The 19,708-nt window shown below is 35.6% G+C and overlaps 2 protein-coding genes across 4 annotated transcripts in view; both read right to left on the bottom strand.

Moving 5' to 3' along the window:
* LOC123566333 (universal stress protein Slr1101-like) overlaps window positions 1-19,708 on the bottom strand; it is a 29,950-nt gene that overhangs the window by 1,118 nt on the left and 9,124 nt on the right. Inside the window, exons 1-3 of one of the 3 annotated variants that reach the window (XM_045360314.2) lie at window positions 3,114-3,438; window positions 1,075-1,152; window positions 350-459 (exon numbers count right to left, since the gene is read on the bottom strand). In XM_045360314.2, coding sequence (XP_045216249.2) covers window positions 350-459; window positions 1,075-1,152; window positions 3,114-3,204 — 279 coding nt within the window. In that variant the 5' untranslated portion in view covers window positions 3,205-3,438. Of the gene's footprint in view, window positions 1-349; window positions 460-1,074; window positions 1,153-3,113; window positions 3,439-14,931; window positions 16,257-17,009; window positions 17,120-19,708 lie in introns of those variants that run through there. The other 2 variants (XM_045360313.2, XM_045360312.2) reach the window with 2 other exon arrangements.
* Window positions 8,588-13,928, bottom strand: LOC123566334 (universal stress protein YxiE-like). Its single transcript, XM_045360315.2, has 4 exons — window positions 13,677-13,928; window positions 11,579-11,656; window positions 9,601-9,710; window positions 8,588-9,204 (listed from the first exon to the last, which is right to left on the bottom strand). The coding sequence occupies exons 1-4, from the start codon at window positions 13,765-13,767 to the stop codon at window positions 8,989-8,991; spliced, it is 495 nt and encodes a 164-aa protein (XP_045216250.2). The 5' UTR covers window positions 13,768-13,928; the 3' UTR covers window positions 8,588-8,988.

A 19,708-nucleotide genomic window follows, 5' to 3' on the forward strand; every position in this document is an offset into this window, starting at 1 on the left:
CAGAAGAATATAGATATGTGCCCTTCATTCAGATCCATTACATAGGTCTTACATCACAGTCAATAAAACAAGCTAATCAGAAGTCATTCTTAATAATATCTTGTGACGGAACTGTTGAAAATCAGAAAATGCTTACATTACATTTGGTCGCTAGAGTGTTGAATGTTTGTCAAGTTCAGGATATACTTACATTACATTTTGCTGAGTGACTTTCAAATGTTGTTTAATTCAGGATATGCTTACATTATATTTGGTCGAGAGACTTTCAAATGTTGTTTAATTCAGGATATTCTTGCATTATATTTGGTCGAGAGACTTTCAAATGTTGTTTAATTCAGGATATGCTTACATTATGTTTGGTGGCGAGACTGTCGAATGTTGAAAATATTTCCTTTGCCTTTCCGTTATGCTTTTCTATGAGAGCATGCAGGGTAGCTGGGCTGACTTGTGCCGCGGTCGCTATAATAGAGGAATAGGTAATTGTGCATTTTAACTATTTTTAACGTTTACCATGAAATAATAAATAAATTATGTCAGGCTGAATTGCGATTCTTGAAATTGCTATCTATGCGTATGTCAAGTACCATTTCATTCGCTTTAATACACAGTGTCCGGACACCAGCTGCTCATTAAACCTGAAACACAACTGCTCTAGATTTTGAGTGGAAACCGCGCCTATAAAGCGGGAAACCATAATCCGTTCCCTATTTTGCTTCAAAGCGGGCGTATAATAAATTTTGGTGAATATTATTTACAATCTGAAGGCAGGTAAATCAGTAACTTTGTAATGCAAATAAGTGTCAGTCTGTTTGTATTTCCTTAATTTTAACTGACTATTCTATTACGGCAAAATTAAACTTCACAAAACATTCTTTCCCAATTACTTATATCATAACTGAAATATAAAATAGAAAAATAGAAAATGCATTGTATTTCTAACTTTGTTATTTCAATGAACGCTAGTGATACAAAGAAGTCTATTTTGGCACATATAACTGATTTGCTTTTTAGAGTCCGGCGAAAAATACATAGGCTTTAACTATCCGCTGCATAGTTGAGTTTCAGTACACTTACGTGGCAGATGAGTGCCGAGTTCAGAACAGAAACCAAGAATGACGTCATCAGTGGTCTTGTGGATGTTGTCAGCATACCCTGGAACATAAGACCATTATCATTTTGATTATAAGTCAAGTCTCTATGGACACTTGGTCTACAATTACGTCACTTGTCTACGGAACACTATTCAATTCATAGAAACCCGTTACAGAAAATAACAAGGTGCCAATCCATAAAGAATACACCGAAGCGAAATTTACCTCGAAACGTAGGAACCGGGGCCTCGCAACTGAAAAAGTAAGTCCTCATGAAACACTGCGGTTGGCTCAAATTTTCCAACATTGAATGTACACGCGCATTGAATGCACACAATTAAACCAATGTACACAATACACAATTGAATGCACACAATTAAACCAAGCTACAGAAACACTCAAACTCAATTCTAGTGAAAATGGCAAAGGACTCCTGTAAAACCTATAGCACCGGACTCTGTAAGCGGAATTATGTCTTACAAGTACTCTTGATACTGCATGTCTCATTTCTTAGCTTTCGCACATATAGACAGCTCATGTTGTGAACTGTATATCATTTCCATAACTATTTTTTTTAACATTTAGACTGTATAAAACTCTACTTTTACTGCAACTAGCATACTTTTTTTCCAAATATTTGTCACCGTTACAAATAATACGCCGTGATCTGTGTAATTTATTCTAAATACGAAACGTTACCATGCGTTTCATTGCATCAAATGCATATCCAAGTACCAGAAGTTTCATGAGAGTCTTGATAAATCGTATACCTACATAATTTTACCCTTGTTTATAGACATTTTAAAGGTGGAATTCATGTACAGGTTTGTTTTGAGCTGTGAGACACCCGCGTCCTGCGCTCCGAGGTACTGGGCACGGAAAAAGGCGCTACGAGGTATCCTTTTAGTAATACGGATTGACACCATGAATAAACAACAAACATGTATACAGCACTTAAACTCACCCGAAAAGAGTGATGAAATCATTAGCAGGCAAATTTACATGTCTTCTAAGCATTAAACAGTTAATTTTAAATGCGACCGGAAGAAAACAAATTTCGAGTTCAACTTTGGCCCACATAATCAGTGACAGAGATACATTAACAGCTTAATAAATGCATGGACAGAACCTGGTGAATAAGTTAAAACAGAATGTTGACACTACTTGTAACCACGAGTAAAATATCATTTTATAACTTTGATAAAAAGTTATGGGTAACAGATCGATATACACAAAGATTTCCCATACCATGTTTTAACATACTGAAACAATACGATGAGCGGGGCGTAGACCGAGTGATATATAACCCATTCGTATAGTTGAGGTCTGTTAAACATGTTTTCAATTCTAATGTGTCTTTTAGTAAATGAAACAGGGAAGAACTGTTTCATGACACATGGCAGAATGGTGTGACGTCAACGCGTAACTATATATGGAGAGCGTATACCTCTTATGAGTTACTTTTTGCGTCTAATAACATGTATTGTGAGTTAATTAAGTGTAACACCATTCTGTTATGTAATTTTGTTCCTGAAACTTCTTGTATATAAAATGGTAAGTAAATTTATTAACACTCTTTCCCAGCGTCAAATTTCCATGTTTATACGGAAATGTGCATGGCTTTTTTTTATAATTAGAATGTTTTATTTCATACTACTTACGCAGATTTTTTTAAAAGAGAAAAAACTTTTTTGGAGCAGTTCACAACAAGTCTCGTTAACAACTCATGCACACATTATTTTCCTTGTACAATAGAACAAAAGAATGTCATTGCTGTAATAAACGTGTAGAGTCAGTATTGTCTGATCCTTTTTGATAAACGTTCTTTTCGGGCCGATAAACATCAACACGGAACTAATAACTCTTTTTTTTTCAAGTTTGGTCATGTAATTTAAACAATGTACTGTTTTCTGTTTTATCAGGCTTAAACATGCTCTTTGCATGAATGCATTTTGTTTGGGTAGTATCACCAATACTTAATATTTTTTACCAGAAAAGTAAAAAATAAACAGCAAAACTTACATTCAAAAGCATAAATAGAATGTTTGCTTCCGTCAACTGCAATCAGAACTTTTTTTCCAGTTTTTTCTTCTACCTGTCCCGCGTCTGCCATATTGTGTAATAATGATCTAAACTTAGATATTATATACTTTTTATCAACAGTTACAGATTTGTACTTCCCGCTTGTATTACTGCTTTGGAATTAAAAAAAAAATTAAATTAATCCCTGTGCATGTATTACATTGACTTATACACAAAACATAACCTGTTGACAGAAAGTTTATTATATTGAAATTGATAGCAATATATATAAAACAATAGTAGATCAGGTTATTTTTAAACCAGTGTCGATTTATGCCGATCGTTATCAGAGTTTTAGGGAGAATTTCAATAGATTTTATTCAGATTTGTTTGTTTTGGGGTTAAATGCCGTTCAACAGTATTTCAGTTATGTAACGGCGGGCAGCTAACTTAATATAATTATGTTCTTGAAATCTGTACCAGTACAAACCTGTTCTCCGCAAGTAAATGTCTACTGCTCCACAAGAATTAGAGGTGGAAGACAAATAAAATGCCGCTTAACAAATCGCCACGGAGAACATACGCCCTCGTCCGGGGATCGAACTCACGACCCTGCGATCCGTTGATCTGCGCACTCCTATTGAGCTATACAGATAAATAAGGCCGCGTTATGAATATTAATAATTATAACAACTGACATTTTCATTTTTATTTACATCATTTTACATTTTAGTTGAATTAATCGGTTTATTTTAATGTTTTATCCTGCATCACTCGATTTTCCAAATCAAAACAAAAGTTTTGGTCATTACATTTTACCGAAAGTCAGTACACAAGGCAGCGTTCCTATCGAAGAATCACTGCTTGGCAGTATCACAAAGAGAGAGCAGTTTAACATGTTCTTGAATATCAGACGGGGATTTCCGGTATTTTTACCGGTGCTGGAAAAATCCAGGTTATAAGATGACTCTCGTGCTGTAAATGACGTATTACGAACTACATATATGTTTAAGTTTTATGTAGTTATTTATATTTTATTTCGGAAAACGGTATAAAAATCCAATACCTTGACAGTTCCTCTTTGTTCTTGATAGTATATTTCTCGATTAAAAAACAACGAGCCTCGTTATCGTCTGAACAGTTACCCTCGAGGCCGGAAATTCCCATCTGCACTAGAACTAGTTGTACTTTATCGTTCTGAGATGCAGAATGAGAGTGTGGGGGCCTCCGTGGACGAGTGGTTAAGGTCGCTGACTTAAAATCACTTGCCCCTCATCGATGTGGGTTCGAGCCTCACTCGGGGCGTAAAATTCTTCATGTGAGGAAGCCATCCAGCTGGCTTACGGAAGGCCGGTGGTTCTACCCAGGTGCCCGCTCGTGATGAAATAATGCACGGAGGGGTACCCGGGGTCTTCCTCCACCATTAAAGCTGGAAAGTCGCCATATGACCTATCATGTGTCGGTGGTGCGACGTTAAATCCAACAAAAAAGAAAAAGAAAGAAAGAATGAGAGTGTTTTTTTTTCAAATTCTTTTGTATGTCGTGGACGCGGACGTACAACCTCTTTTTTCAAGTATGAAAAACACGATTTTTTCTAAACATTATTACTTAATTCTTATATGAAAAAATCCATATGCACATTTTCATTTATAAAAATTAAACACGGGAGTAGTATCTGACGTCACGTCGACGTATAATTTTGCACCGTAAAGGTGCCGAGAAAGAGTGCTACTATATTTGATCTACTATTTCATATAAAAGACATTTTAGAATAGAAATGATATAATGGACTGGTGTCACACTTAATTTGCAGACACTGCACGAAAAATAACTCATTAGACTTCGTTATTCCGTAGGACGTGATACTTCCCGTATGTTACCAATGTTAAAACACAGTCACGTCGATCTACTCTATTTGCCGCCATACGAGCGCCATGAAATAGTGCTCCCCTATTTCATCTACTTGTTTACATAAAAAAATATTAGAATCAAAATAATATATAGCAAAACCATCAACAATACGAATCAGTTATACGATGCGTGTATAATTCACTCGGGCTCTGCCCTCGTTAAGTTATTCCGCAAGCGTATAACCTCATCGTATTGTTAACATGGTTCTGCTCTATATTATTTCTTAAGTATATTACATGTAAACGAGCCAAAATGAAGCAATATTCGACCGTTTGAATCAGTGTTAAGGTAATTCTAGAGAAACTGAAACTTGAAAATATGGTACTCAGTACAGTTATATCTGTAGCTTATGTCAATCGAAAGTAACATTTTATATCGTTTAATGGTTTGAGAAAGTCCCTAAAATATATAAATGTTTACTTAAGTGTTATGTTTAGGATATCGGGTAGGTCAGCCTAACATCGTAACCATTGCTAAAAAAAACACACTTTTCTAATTTTTGAACTTGTTTTATATAGTTTTTGGTACGCTTTATAACTCATTCTTATTTCCTTATTTTTTCCCATGAGTGGTTTACAGATACAATCCCCCTTCTCCCAAACATTAAGATGCAACGTCTTCCTATTATGGAAATTAAGTAAGGTTTACGCTGACGTTTTGCTATAATACAAGCCTTAACAGCGGACATGAATATTCTGAAAATATTATCTTAGATACAGTCGCATTAAGCCTAGACTGTTAGTTACTAGTAACAGAAACAGAATCAGAAATCCAAGATGTTTAGCTTTTTAAACTGTTAACAGCACTTCAACTTTAAAATTTAAATGTTTGTATATCCTGTTTCGGAAGTCCCTCAGACAAAGGATACTATATTTTAAGGCATCAGTATACAACGTACTGACATGTGTCGGTTCAAGATACAACGTGTTCATCCGCGGTCATTATCATTTTAGGCTTTAATACAGCAGCTATGCATTTTTCAATAAAAAACTTGTAAAAAAATGGTAAAAAACAGAACAATTCGCTTTCATTTTGAATGAAAATTTATTTCTGAGAGACAAAAATTCTTACTTTCAAGATGAAGTAGTTTTAAGCATGGGACAAATTGAGATAGTAAATACACTTTTATAAAATACAATGAAGCAAATAAAAATATAAAAATATCAACTTGTTCACGAGACTAATGGTCCAAATTTTATGACAAACATCAATAGCATATGAATTCGAATTTACGTCCCTTAAACGCACATGCCTCTATGGTGAGATGTAAAGCAACACCAGCCTATTTAGCTCATCAGAGCAAAAAGTGCTCAAGGTGAGCTATTGTGACCGGTCATTGTCCGTCGTCCGTCGTGCGTCATGCACCGTCCGTCAACACTTGCCTTGTGAACACTCTAGAGGCCACAGTTGTGACCAAATATTTATGGAACTTGGTTAGAATGTTTGTCTTGAGGATCTCTAGGTCAGATTAGAAACTGGGTCATGTGTGGTCAAAAACTAGATCAGTAGCCCAGATCAAAGGAAAAGCTTGTGAACACTCTAGAGGCCACAGTTATGACTCAATCTTTATGAACCTTTTTCAGAATGTCTGACCTGATAATCTCAAAGGAAGAGCTTGTGCACACTGTAGAGGCAGCCAACAGTTTATGACCAAATTCTTATGATAGCATTGGTTTTATAATTGTTATTTGCTTGGAATTGAAATCATCTAAGGTTTTCAAGTTCGAATCTTGGTCATGTGAGGTCAAAAACTAGATCACCCATTCAAATCAAAGGGAAAACTTGTTAACACTCTAGAGGCCACAGTTGTGACCCTATCTTTATGAAACTTGGTCAGAATGTTTGTTTTGATGATCTCTAGGTCAAGTTTGAAACTGGGTCATGTGGGATCACATACTATAGGTAACTAGACCAGATCAAAGGAAAGTTTTGTTAACACTTTGGATACCACAATTTAAGTTTAAAACTCATGAGAATTAGTCAGAATGTTTGTCTTGGTGATATCTAGGTCAAGTTTGAATCTGATTCATGTGGGGTCAGAAACTAGGTCACTCATTCAAATCATAGGAAAAACTTGTGAACATTCTAGAGGCCACAGTTGTGATCCTATCTTAATGAAACTTGATCAGATGATCTCTAGGACAAGCTTGAAACTGGGTCATGTGGGTTCAAAACTAGGTCAGTAGGCCAGATCAGAGGGAAAGCTTGTGAACACTCTAGAGGCCACAGTTGTAATTCAGTCTTCATGAATCTTAATCAGAATGTTTGCCTTGACGATCTCTAGATTAAGTTTGAATCTGGATCATGTAAGGTCAAAAACTAGGTCACCCGGTGAAATCAAAGGAAAAGCTTGTAAACAATATAGAGGCCACAGTTTCGACTCAATCTTTAAATGTTGAATATTAGTCAGAATGTTTGTCTTGTTGATCTCTAGGTCAAGTTTGAAACTGGGTCATGCGGAGTCAAAAACTAGATCACTAGGCCAGATCAAAGGAAAATCTTGTTAACACTCTAGAGACCAAATTTATAAGTTTGAACCTCATGAGAATTAATCAGAATGTTTGTCTTGGTGACCTCTATGTCAAGTTTAAATCTGAATCATGTGGGGTCAGAAAGTAGGTCACCCAGTCAAAACAAAGGAAAAGCTTGCGCACACTCTGGAGGCCACAGTTATGACTCAGTATGTATGAAGTTTGGTGAAAATGTTTTTCTTGATGATCTCTAGGTCAAATTTGAAACTGGGTCAAGTGGACTCAAAACCTAGGTCAGTAGGCAAGCCCAATGGAAAATCTTGTTAACACTCTAGAGTCCATGGTTTAACTTTGAAACTCATGAGAATTTGAAACTCATGAGAATTGATCATAATGTTTGTCTTGATTACCTCTAAATCAAGTTCGAATCTTGGTCATGTGAGGTCAAAAACTAGATCACCCATTCAAATCAAAGGGAAAACTTGTTAACACTCTAGAGGCCACAGTTGTGATCCTATCTTTATGACAGAATGTTTGTTTTGATAATCTCTAGGTCAAGTTTGAAACTGGGTCATGTTGGGTCAAAAGCTAGGTCACTAGGCCAGATCAAAGGAAAATCTTGTTAACACTCTAGATACCACAATTTAAGTTTGAAACTCATGAGAATTGTTCAGAAGTTCGAATCTGGGTCATGTGGGGTCAAAAACTTGGTCACTCAGTCAAATCAAAGGAAAACTTGTTAACACCCTAGAGGCCAGAGTTTTAACTCTATCTAAATGAAACTTGGTCAGAATGTTTGTCTTGATGATCTCTAGCTCAAGTTTGAAACAGGGACATGTGGGATCAAAAATTTGGTCAGTAGGCCAGATCAACTCTGGTGAGCTATATAGGGCAATCGTGGCCCTCTTGTTCATGTTTTTGATACAGTGACTCTTCTATAAAATACAGCTCTGATGTCTTCAAACAATAATCTAGTATCATTTCAGAACTGCTGAATAAATTTACTAATTTGATTTGCTTGAATTCCTTTATCAACGAGATTCTTTTTTCAGAACAGGGCAATAAACAGAAACAGACATTAAGACTTTTCAATGTCAGTTACTTAATGCATTTACTATCATGTATTTTCGACGTGTTAATTATTTCTACGTATAAATGCGAATCCTTTTACCCATTTACTAGTAACTGCAGACTTGGGAAACAAAAGACAATGATTATACCGCCAACTCAAACAAAATCACTCGTTGAAAAACTTCTTTTTTTGAATGGTAGTGCACTTTAATACTGCGTTTACCAAAACATATGCAAAACATGTATTCTTCCGATTTTTTTTCAAATACGAATTTGTGTCTAATGTATATTTGGTACGAAAGAACAAAAAATAAGAATGTAACATTCGCAGGTTTAACGCGTTTTCACATTTGATCATTCTATTAAAATCTGTCTATTAAGGTATAATACTTTTTGTTTAAGCATGTCACCGAGCACATTGATCATTTAAATTTATGGTGTTCGTCATGGTGTTTACAGATGATGACGGGAACGTGGGAGTGGTGCACAATGTAGTCGCTAACACTGCCGAGAATGGTGCGTCTGAAAGTTCCATGACCACGACTTCCGACCACGATTAATTGTACATTGTTTTCGTAGGCGTATTTCACGATAGAGGGTCCAGGTGGGTCGTGCAATCGTTCAAGTTTATGCTGTACCTGAAAAAAACAGACGAATTTTAATACTTTTGGCGTAATATGAGTACATATTGTACTTTTAAAGAACTGATAATTGTGTTATAAATATACACACCTTCCATAGTGACACTAGCAGAGAAGAATAGAATATAGATTTATAAATGACCTTTAATAAGATTCATTACATAGGTCTAACATCCCCTAATTTGAAGTCCTTGTGACAAAACAGTTGAAAATCAGAAAGTGCTTACATCATATTTGGTCGCGAGTGTTGAATTTATGTTAAAATTCAGGATATACTTACATTATATTTGGTCGCAACAGTGTTGAATGTTTGCTAAATTCAGGATATACTGGACATACATCATATTTGGTTGCTAGAGTGTTGAATGTTTGTTATATTCAGGATATACTTACATTATATTTGGTGGCGAGACTGTCGAAAGTTGAAAATATTTCCTTTGTCTTCTCTTCATGCTTTTCTATCAGAGCATGCAGGGTAGCTGGACTGGTCTGAGCCACGTTCGCTATAGTAAAGGAATAAGCATTTGAGAATTTTAACTATCTATCACCAGTACAGTTTAACATTTACATTGACCATGTAGTAATCAATGAAATATGTGAGGCTGAAAGATGATTCATGAAATTCCTATCGTTGCCATTTACCAAAATTTCTTGAAAGTGACATTTTATTCTCTTTTACCGCAATCCGTCCCCTTTCCTTCAAAACGGGCATCATGATTATCAGATCTGGATAATTAAGTTTTACAATATGTTGACATATTACAATGCAGAAAAGTTTCAGTATCTTTGTATTTGCTTATTTTTAACCCTTACCCTGCTAAATTTCTATAATGAACTTGTCCGTCTTTCAATTTGGACAGTACCATTGACTGTTAAAAGGGGCGCTTACCGAAAAAATACTGACTGAATAGCTAACAGTGCAGATCATGATCAGACTGCACGTTTGTGCAGGCTGATCATGATCTACACTGGTCGCAAAGACAGAATCAATCGTGTCCAGCATGATAAGGGTTAAAGATTAAATGAACCTTTTACGGACCAAATTGGATTTCACAAAACATTCCTTCTCATTTACTTACATGGTAACAGAAAATGTACTGTTATTTAAATTATAAATAGCTGTCACAAGAGCTGTCACAGGAGACAGCGCGCACGACTATTTCGATGCTTGATAGTGAAACTGGGCACATCTGCGGAAGCTGGAGCTGTCACTGGAGTGTTTAATGACTCAAATGTGGATGAAGATATTGGACAATATCTGCGTCAAAAGTATTAAGTAATAACAGAGAGAAGATAAGTCTATATCAAATGTACCGGTATTAAGTAATTACAATATAAAAGGAACATCATTCATAGGGAATTTCTACAAGAGTAATGCACCATGTGTCATATCATGTGACTAATAATCGGGAATAACTATTTTTTAATTTTGAATCAAATCCATTTAGTAATAACTGAGCACCAAAATTTTAAGCTGAAATTTTAAGTAAAAAGGGGGATAATTCATAAAATATTGGTGCCAAAGTGATGGCTCTTGAGTCAAGTGATATGAATAATCATGTGGAACAACTATCTTAAGTCCGAATCAAATCCATTCAGTAATAATTGAGAGAGATAGAAAGTGCACCAAAACTTTAACCTGAAAATTTTAACCTGAAATTCTATGTAAAAAAGTAAGTGTAATTCATGAAATACTGGTGTAGGAATATGTCCCTTGTGTCATGTGATGTGAGCGATGATGTGGAACAACTTCTTCAAGTTTGAATCAAATCCTAGTATCCATAATAACACAGAGATAATGAAAATGCATCAAAATTAACCCTAATTCTTACTAATTTAAAGGGGGCATAATTTGTGAAAAATTGGTGCAAGAGTTTGGACTTTGTGCCATATGATGTGGGTGATGATGTAGAACAACTGTTTAAAGTCTGAATCAAATCCATTTAATAATAACCGAGATAGAGTGAAAATGTACCAAAACACTTTAACCTGAAATTCTAAGTAAAAAGGGGGATGATAAAAAATATGAAATATTAGTGCGAGAGTTATGACCCTTGTGCAATATGATGCGGATAGTAAAGAGAAATAACTACTTTAAGTTTAAAACAAATCTATCATGTAATTACAGGGATAAAGAGATAGTGCATCAAAACTTTAATAAAGGTGTGGACGCGGAAGGACGCCGACGCCGGGTCGAGTAGGGCAGCTTTCCATATTTCGTATAGGTCTAGTCGCGCTACAAATGAAACTATTTACGAGAATATAAGCAAAAAACAAAGAAGTCTGTTTTGGCACATAAATGTTACTTTCTTTATGGAATATGGTGAAAAATATACCACACAGGCTTTAGATGGGTTATCAATATACTTACATGGCAGGTTAGTGCCGATTTCAGAACAGAAACCAATAATGACGTCATCAGTGGGCTCGTGAATTTTGTCAGCATACCCTGAAATATTAGACCGTAATCACAAACATGATACTGTATAACATAACTTACGCTGTTCCCCGCACTCTTTATCGGGTAATATGTATCAGGTAATAGAATCTATCATCGGGTAACATGTTTGCTGTAAAAAAACCCACAAAAAAACAAAACATTTTTTTATCATAAGACAAGTCAACGTATTTTATGGATACTTGGTATACCAGTACTTGTCGGAATACTGTTTGATTCAAATAAAACCCGCTAACTGAAATAGACAACAAGTAGGCAAATTTACATGGTTTCTCTATATCAAATATTTACTTTTTGTGTTGCAAGAAAACAAATTTCGTTTAAGGTTTAGCAGTATATCACCAAACAACAGATTTTTTAGCGGATGAATAGCATCTTGACACACAACTTTATATCTGTTCAATACAAGTTTCACTGTTCTGTCCCACGGAGTTGGATACTCAAAATATTCTAAATGTGTTGTCCCCCTTTAAATAAGAATGCCATTTGAAAAGAAATAAATGTAAACAATTTTTAAAACGATGTTTTACCTAGTTATGTAAAGTATAAACACTCGCACGATGTTGCAAATGCATCAAAACGAAGACATGTAACAGCTTTTTAAAAATGGTGTTTTTAAAGGCGCTGAACTGTCCAGAAGTGTGGCCCCTTCATGTACTCCTTTTCCGGAATTCAATACATAGGCTATATGAATAAATTGACAATGGTTTTGTACAATAATATAAATGTTTTATATGCTGTTACATTTTCATTTAAAACAATGCTTTCTTTCTATGATTTGATGACGTTCGAACTTTTTTCTCCCAAACATGGACCTATACCTTTAGCCAAAAAGTTAAATAGCCCAACATATGCATGAACAGAACCTCGCGAATAATTAAAAATAGAATGTTGACACTACTTGTACCCTTGGTTTTAAATCTTTGTTTATACATAAAAATACGACGAGGGCGTAGCGGGTGAATTGCACTCTCGGCGTATAACCCATTCGTATTGTAGAGGTTTGTTAAACAAGATTCTGCTATATATTATTTCAATTCTAATGTGTCTTTTATGTGAGCAATTGAATGTTTTATTAAGTTTTAGCAGTATATCACAAAACAACGATTTTTTAACGAATGTACAGCGTCTTGATACACAACTTATCTGTCCAATACATGTTTTACTGTCCTGCCCCACAGAGTTGGATACTTAAAATATTCTTAATGAGTTGTCCCCCTTTAAATAAGAATGCCATTTGTAAAGAAATAAATGTAAACAATTGTCAAAAACGATGTTTTACAGAGTTATGTAAAGTTTGAACACTTGCACGATGTTGCAAATGCATCAAAAACGCAGACGTGTAACAGCTTTTAAAAAATGGTGTTTTTAAAGGTGCTGAACTGTCCAGAAGTGTGGCCCCTTCACGCACTCCCTTTCCGGAATTCAATATATATATATATATCAGTAAATTGACAATGGTTTTGTAGAATGATATAAATGTTTTATACGCTGTTAAATTTTCATGTAAAACAATGCTTTCTTTCTTTGATTTGATGACGTTCGAACTTTTTTCTCCGAAACATGGACCTATACCTTAAATATTTTCTTATAACACTACGTGGAGTATTTTCATTCTTTTTGGGAGAGTCCACAATGATTTCTGTGTGTACAAACTTACAAAGGCACAAGTCTCGTTTAATCATCCCTGCAAGATCTGCACACATTATTTTCCTTATACATTAGGACAAAAGAATTCGGTGTTTGACTTAAATGTAAAGTATCAATATCGTCTGAACTTTTTTTATAAACTTCTTTTTGTGCAATACTACATAATCTGTTATCCACTCCTATTTCAGGTTAGGCTATGTAACTTAAAACAACGTCCTGTTGTTGGTTTTATCAATCTTAAAATATGCATGCAGTTTTTGTAAATTGACGTACAAAAGGCCGTAAGTGCATATCAATTGTGTAATGTCACCAATGCCAGATATTTATATATGAAAAGTAATAAATAAACATCAAAACTTACATTCAAACGCAAAAATAGAATGCTTGCTTCCGTCAACTGCAATCAGAATTTTCTTTCCATTTTCTTCTTCTACCTGACCCACGTCTGCCATATTGTGTAATATCGTTTTAAACTAAGATAGATATGCGTCTCATCAATGGTTATAGATCTTTACAATACAGTTGTAACACTGCTTTGGAGAAAAAGATTGTATCAAACAAATCCCTTGTATGTATTACATGTACACTTCAATAAAATACAAAACATAAATATTGACAGGGCGGAGGTTATGTGTAATATATTTTTCAATATCAACATGGACAATAATAGATATAAAACAGTAGCCGAGCAGGTTATTTTTAAACGTGTTTTATATATATATATATAGTGTCAAGTTGGGAATACCTAACGTAACATTGTCTTAAATATTGGAAGTTTCTGTTGTATTTTATAACTCGATCTATTTTCTTATTTTTTCCTATGGGCGGTTAAGTTAAGTTTAAGTTTATACTAATTTATTTTAGCTCGATTTGAACCAATCTCGAGTCCGCTTCCTGGAAAAAGCAGTACTGGTGTCCTATGAAAAGGCGTGGTAGTGACCCCAGAGGGGCTCGAACCCACCACCTCCGGGTTGAGCGGCCCATACCTTAACTACTAGACCACCGCTCCCATTGATGGGCGATTTAAAGATGCAAACTTATTAAGGGTTCTTATCTATGAATGATTATTATTTGAGGCAGGTAGATCTACGTTATCATGTGCAACAGACACTAACACGACACCAGTCGCCGGGCTGACCAGGCTTGATGCCAAGCGCCAAAGCGGGGAGCTGCTAGTGCCATTTTCACGTCTGCTATGACGAGGCCTAGGTGTGAAAAAACGACTTCCAGAACTCGAAGCGGGCACCCTACACTAAGCTGCTGTTTGAGACAGGATATTATCATCTGAATGTGCTGATCTAGGGATACCCTATCCTGCTGAATTTATAAAATGGACTTGTCCACCATTCAGTTTGGGCAGTACCACTGGGGTGTTCACTGAAAATTTACTGACTTTACGGACGTGCAGGTTGATTTTGGTCTGCACTGGTCGCAAAGGCAAAATCACTTGCTGCCAGCAGGCTGAAGGTTAAGGCTTGAATATACAACATACTCCTCTATGGGTATTATCAACTAAGGCTTCAAGATACAACGTATTCATCTACTTAAAAACACAACATCTATGCAGTTGTGGTGTTGACAAAATCAACTAGTAAATAATGATAAAAACAGAACAATTCTCTTTCATTTTAAATGAAAATTTATTTCAGAGCGACACAACACTTATTTTCCTGACGAAGTAGTTTAAAGCATGTGACAAACTAACAATGTTTGTCTAGATATAAACTGCACATTTAGAAAGAATTACGATGTCAAAATTGTTTAACTTAAAATCTTAAGCTTGAAAGCAAAGAAAAAATATAAAAACCATCAACTGTTCCCAAGACTAATGGTCCAAATTTAATGAAAAACAAAAGCGCTTCTTACAAACATGGATAGATTTGAGTATTTGGTCTATAAATTCTATAAAACCTCTTATGTCTTCAAACAATAATTAAGTATAATGTCAGAACTGGTGAATCAGTCTTGTATCTTTCAGTTTTGTGCATGAATTTCTCTATCAAAAACATAGAAAAATTTTATCAAAAAAAAAAAACTTATTCAGCTTAAACAAAGCCTATTCAATACATGTGTACAAACCATAATGGAATGCAGGCAGTAAGGTTCAATGTTGTACACGAATTAAACTGTTTAAAATCTTACTTATAAGTGCATTATCATATAACTTCAAACATTCCAAATCCGACAGGTCTTAGAGAAAAGTACAAAAATGAACATATAAAACACATACATAAAAATACATGAGATTCGCTTCAAGAATAAGTCAATAAACAGCCACAGGTGCTCAGGAACAGGTCGATACATAGCCACTCACGCTCAGACTTTGCAATGTCACTCAGTTAATACATTTACCAACAGAAGTTTTTTATATTTGACAAACATGTATTTTTGAAGTGTTACTCGGTTTTGAATTTAATGATTATTATGTTGAAATTTGAATCCCTTAACCTAGGCCATATGTTACATTTAACTGCAGATACTTGAATACAAATGATACTGATTATAATATAGTCAACCCGAACAAAAAATTCATGTGGCTGATTCATTCAACACATTCAATATGATTTATTAAAACAAATACAAACGATAAATTGAACTTGTAAACAGAGAAGGCTGCCAAAAAGTATAAGTTGCATCCATAAAACAATTTAGTTCAGGTGATAAAACTCTGAAGCATTGCAATAATGACAAAAATACTTAACGTGCATCAATGAAATTATTATTTAAGTCTATGGTGTTCATCTTCATGTTTGCAGATGATGACAGGCACGTGCGAATGGTGTATGATGTAATCACTGACGCTGCCTAAAATGGTACGCCTTACTGTTCCCAAACCTCGACTTCCGGCTATAATCAGGTGCACGTCCTGTTGCTCAGCCGCTTTTATAATAGCCTCCCCCGGTCTGTGCGGGTGGTCTACACGTTCTAGTTTATGCTCGACCTGAATGTAATTAATATTTTCATTTGAGAACAGTGAACAAGAAGTTTATATCAAAATCACATGTCTTTATGAGGGACCATCCGGCAGATTTATCATTCTTTACATCACGCGTTACATGCAATGTTCGGATAAAACTTTAACGAAACCAAACAATAACGTTCTCAATTGTGTCGTCACGGAAGAACGAGAGCAATACAGAAGTCTTCCTAATACAGTTCATTTAAATGAAAGGGTAAACTGAAACAAAGTAATTTGCCAATGCACGGAACCCCTTTTTGACCATTGATTTCACCATGCGAATCAATTATACCTCGTACCGGCATCTACGAATTCTGCATGTCGTCCCATTATAGCTTGTTAAAAACCCTTCCAGGGTCTGGGAAATCGATACAGAGCAGACATGAAATATTCCTTGTCTGACCTTTGATCTCATCGTGCCATCTTGACCTTGAACCGACACGACCGAAAGTTGCTATTGCACATAGCCTCAATAAATTTAACATTTTTGGCAAGAAAGCTGAAAATCTTTTATGGGTTAGAGATATAGAGCGGATGTTGTAACAGACAGAAAGACACATGTTGCAGACAGACTGGACCAAAACACATCTCCCCACCCAGAATTTGGGAAGACAGTGTTTGAAACACATCTATGATTAAAAGATGCAAGAGGTTCATTCTGATAAGAGCTCCAACTACTCGTAAGGAGAATTTATCATATGATTGACAACTGTATCAACAGATATTCAAACTCACGTTATATTCGTTGGCAAGTTTTTCAAAAGTTTGGAACACTTTCTTCACACTCTTTTCGTGTTCTTCCCTCAAGGCATGGATGGTAGCCGGACTTCCCATCAGTGCTGCCGCTGCAAACAATAACAGGTATAGAAGCAAAACTCCATCTGGTAAAGCAATAAACGAAACTCAACAGCTTTATTGTACGGATCAACACAAATATAGAAGGTTTATATCATACTAGTACATCAATAAAAAGCAATATGTGGAAAAAAAAAAACTTTTAAAGATATCAATAATTAAATAAGAGCATAATACAAATGTTTGTTCATATGAAGTTCTCAACCTTGACAGCGAGATTATATAGGAACAATGAAGACAGACGCCACGCTCAACCTTGACAGCGAGGTTACACAGGAGCATTGGTGTAGGAGGCCACGCCCAAACTTCACAGCGAGGTTATTATATAGAAATAGTGCGGACAGATGCCAGGCACAATCGTGAGAGCCAGTTAAACAGGAACAGTTTACAGTTTATTATTACACTCAGCATATGTAACAAGAGGACCATGATGGTCCTGAATCGCTCACCTCTTCCCACATGACCCAGTTTTGAGTATGACATCGTTTTTTCTATTATTTGACATAGTGACCTAGTTTTTGAGCTCATGTGACCCAATTTCGGACTTGACCTAGATATTATCAAGATAAAAATTCTGACCAATTTTCATGAAAATCCATTGAAAAATATGGTCTCTAGAGAGGTCACAAGGTTTTTCTATTATTTGACATATTGACCTAGTTTTCGAAGGTACGTGATCCTGTTTTAAACTTTACCTAGATATCATTAAGGTAAACATTCTCACTAATTTTCATGAAGATCTCATTAAAAATATGGCCTCTAGAGAGGTCACAAGATTTTTCTATTTTTATACCTATTGGCCTAGTTTTTGACTGCACGTGACCCAGTTTCGAAACTGACCTAGATATCATCAAGGTGAACATTCAGATCAATTTTCATGAAGATCCATTGAAAAATATGGCATCTAGAGAGGTCAAAAGATTTTGATAATTTTAGACCTACTGATATAGTTTTTGACCGCAGCTGACCCAGTTTCAATCTTGACCTAGATATCATCAAGATGAACATTCAGACCAACTTTCATACAGATCCCATGAAAAGTATGGCCTCTAGAGAGGTCACAAGGTTTTTTTTATTATTTGCCCTACTGACCTAGCTTTTTAAGGCAAGTGATCCAGTTTCAAACTTGACCTAGATATCATCAAGGTGTACATTCTGGCCAATTTTTATGGAGATCCATTCACAAGTATGGCCTCTAGAGAGGTCACAAAGTTTTTCTATTTTTAGACCTACTGACCTAGTTTTTGACCGCACATGACCCTGTTCCGAGCCTGACCTAGACATCATCAAGATGAACATTCAGACCAACTTTCATACAGATCCCATGAAAAATATTGCCTTTAGAGAGGTCACAAGGTTTTTCTATTATTTGACCTACTGACCTAGTTTTTGACGACACGTGACCCACTTTCAAACTTGACCTAGATATCATCAAGATGAACATTCAGACTAACTTTCATACAGATCCCATGAAAAATATGGCCTCTAGAGAGGTCACAGGGTTTTTCTATTATTTGACCTACTGACCTAGTTTTTGACGGCATGTGACCCACTTTCGAACTTGACCTTGATATCATCAAGATGAACATTCAGACCAATTTTCATACAGATCCCATGAAAAATATGGCCTCTAGAGAGGTCACAAGGTTTTTCTATTATTTGACCTACTGACCTAGATTTTGACGGCAGGTGACCCAGTTTCAAACTTGACCTAGATATCATCAAGGTGAACGTTCTGACTAATTTTCATGAAAATCTTGTGAAATATATGGCCTCTAGAGAGGTCACAAGGTTTTTCTATTTTTAGACCTACTGACCTAGTTTTTGATGGCACGTGACCCAGTTTCAAACTTGACCTAGATATCATCAAGGTGAACGTTCTGACCAATTTTCATGAAGATCTTCTGAAATATATGGCCTCTAGAGAATTCACAAGGTTTTTCTATTTTTAGACCTACTGACCTAGTTTTTGAGGGCACCTGACCCAGTTTCGAACTTGACCTAGATATCATCAAGGTGAACGTTCTGACCAATTTTTATGAAGATCTTTTGAAATATATGGCCTCTAGAGAGGTCACAAGGTTTTTCTATTTTTAGACCTACTGACCTAGTTTTTGACGGCACGTGACCCAGTTTCGAACTTGACCTAGATATCATCAAGATGAACATTCTGACCAACTTTCATAAAGATCCCATGAAAAATGTGACCTTTAGAGTGGTCACAAGCAAAAGTTTACAGACGGACGCACGGACGGACGACGGACACCGCGCGATCACAAAAGCTCAACTTGTCACTTTGTGACAGGTGAGCTAAAAATGAGATAAGAGGTATAATAATACAATAATTAGTTAATTACAAACATATTACCAGGCTGCGGGTTGTACATAATACAGTTTGAAAAAGAGGGTAATAAAAGTTAACACTTAACATATACACAGATAGAAAACTGGTAGAGCTACACTATTTCAAATTAAAAGTTAAACTAAGAAGTATGTTGTCTGCCGGGTGGTTTCTTAAAATGTTTCACAACGACATTTAAAAAACTGCCTAACTTATGAAGAGTATTTTCATCCTTTTC

The sequence above is a fragment of the Mercenaria mercenaria genome, chromosome 8 (assembly GCF_021730395.1).
Source record: "Mercenaria mercenaria strain notata chromosome 8, MADL_Memer_1, whole genome shotgun sequence".
Taxonomy (NCBI): domain Eukaryota; kingdom Metazoa; phylum Mollusca; class Bivalvia; order Venerida; family Veneridae; genus Mercenaria; species Mercenaria mercenaria.

Excerpts from the sequence above, each read along its gene's own strand:
- LOC123566334 (XM_045360315.2), bottom strand. The coding sequence starts at position 13,767 with ATGGCAGACGTGGGTCAGGTAGAAGAAGAAAATGGAAAGAAAATTCTG. Across the intron at positions 9,711-11,578 it reads AATCGGCACTAACCTGCCAT|CGAACGTGGCTCAGACCAGT; the intron begins GTAAGTATATTG and ends CCTTTACTATAG. Across the intron at positions 9,205-9,600 it reads GTCTCGCCACCAAATATAAT|GTACAGCATAAACTTGAACG; the intron begins GTAAGTATATCC and ends TGTTTTTTTCAG.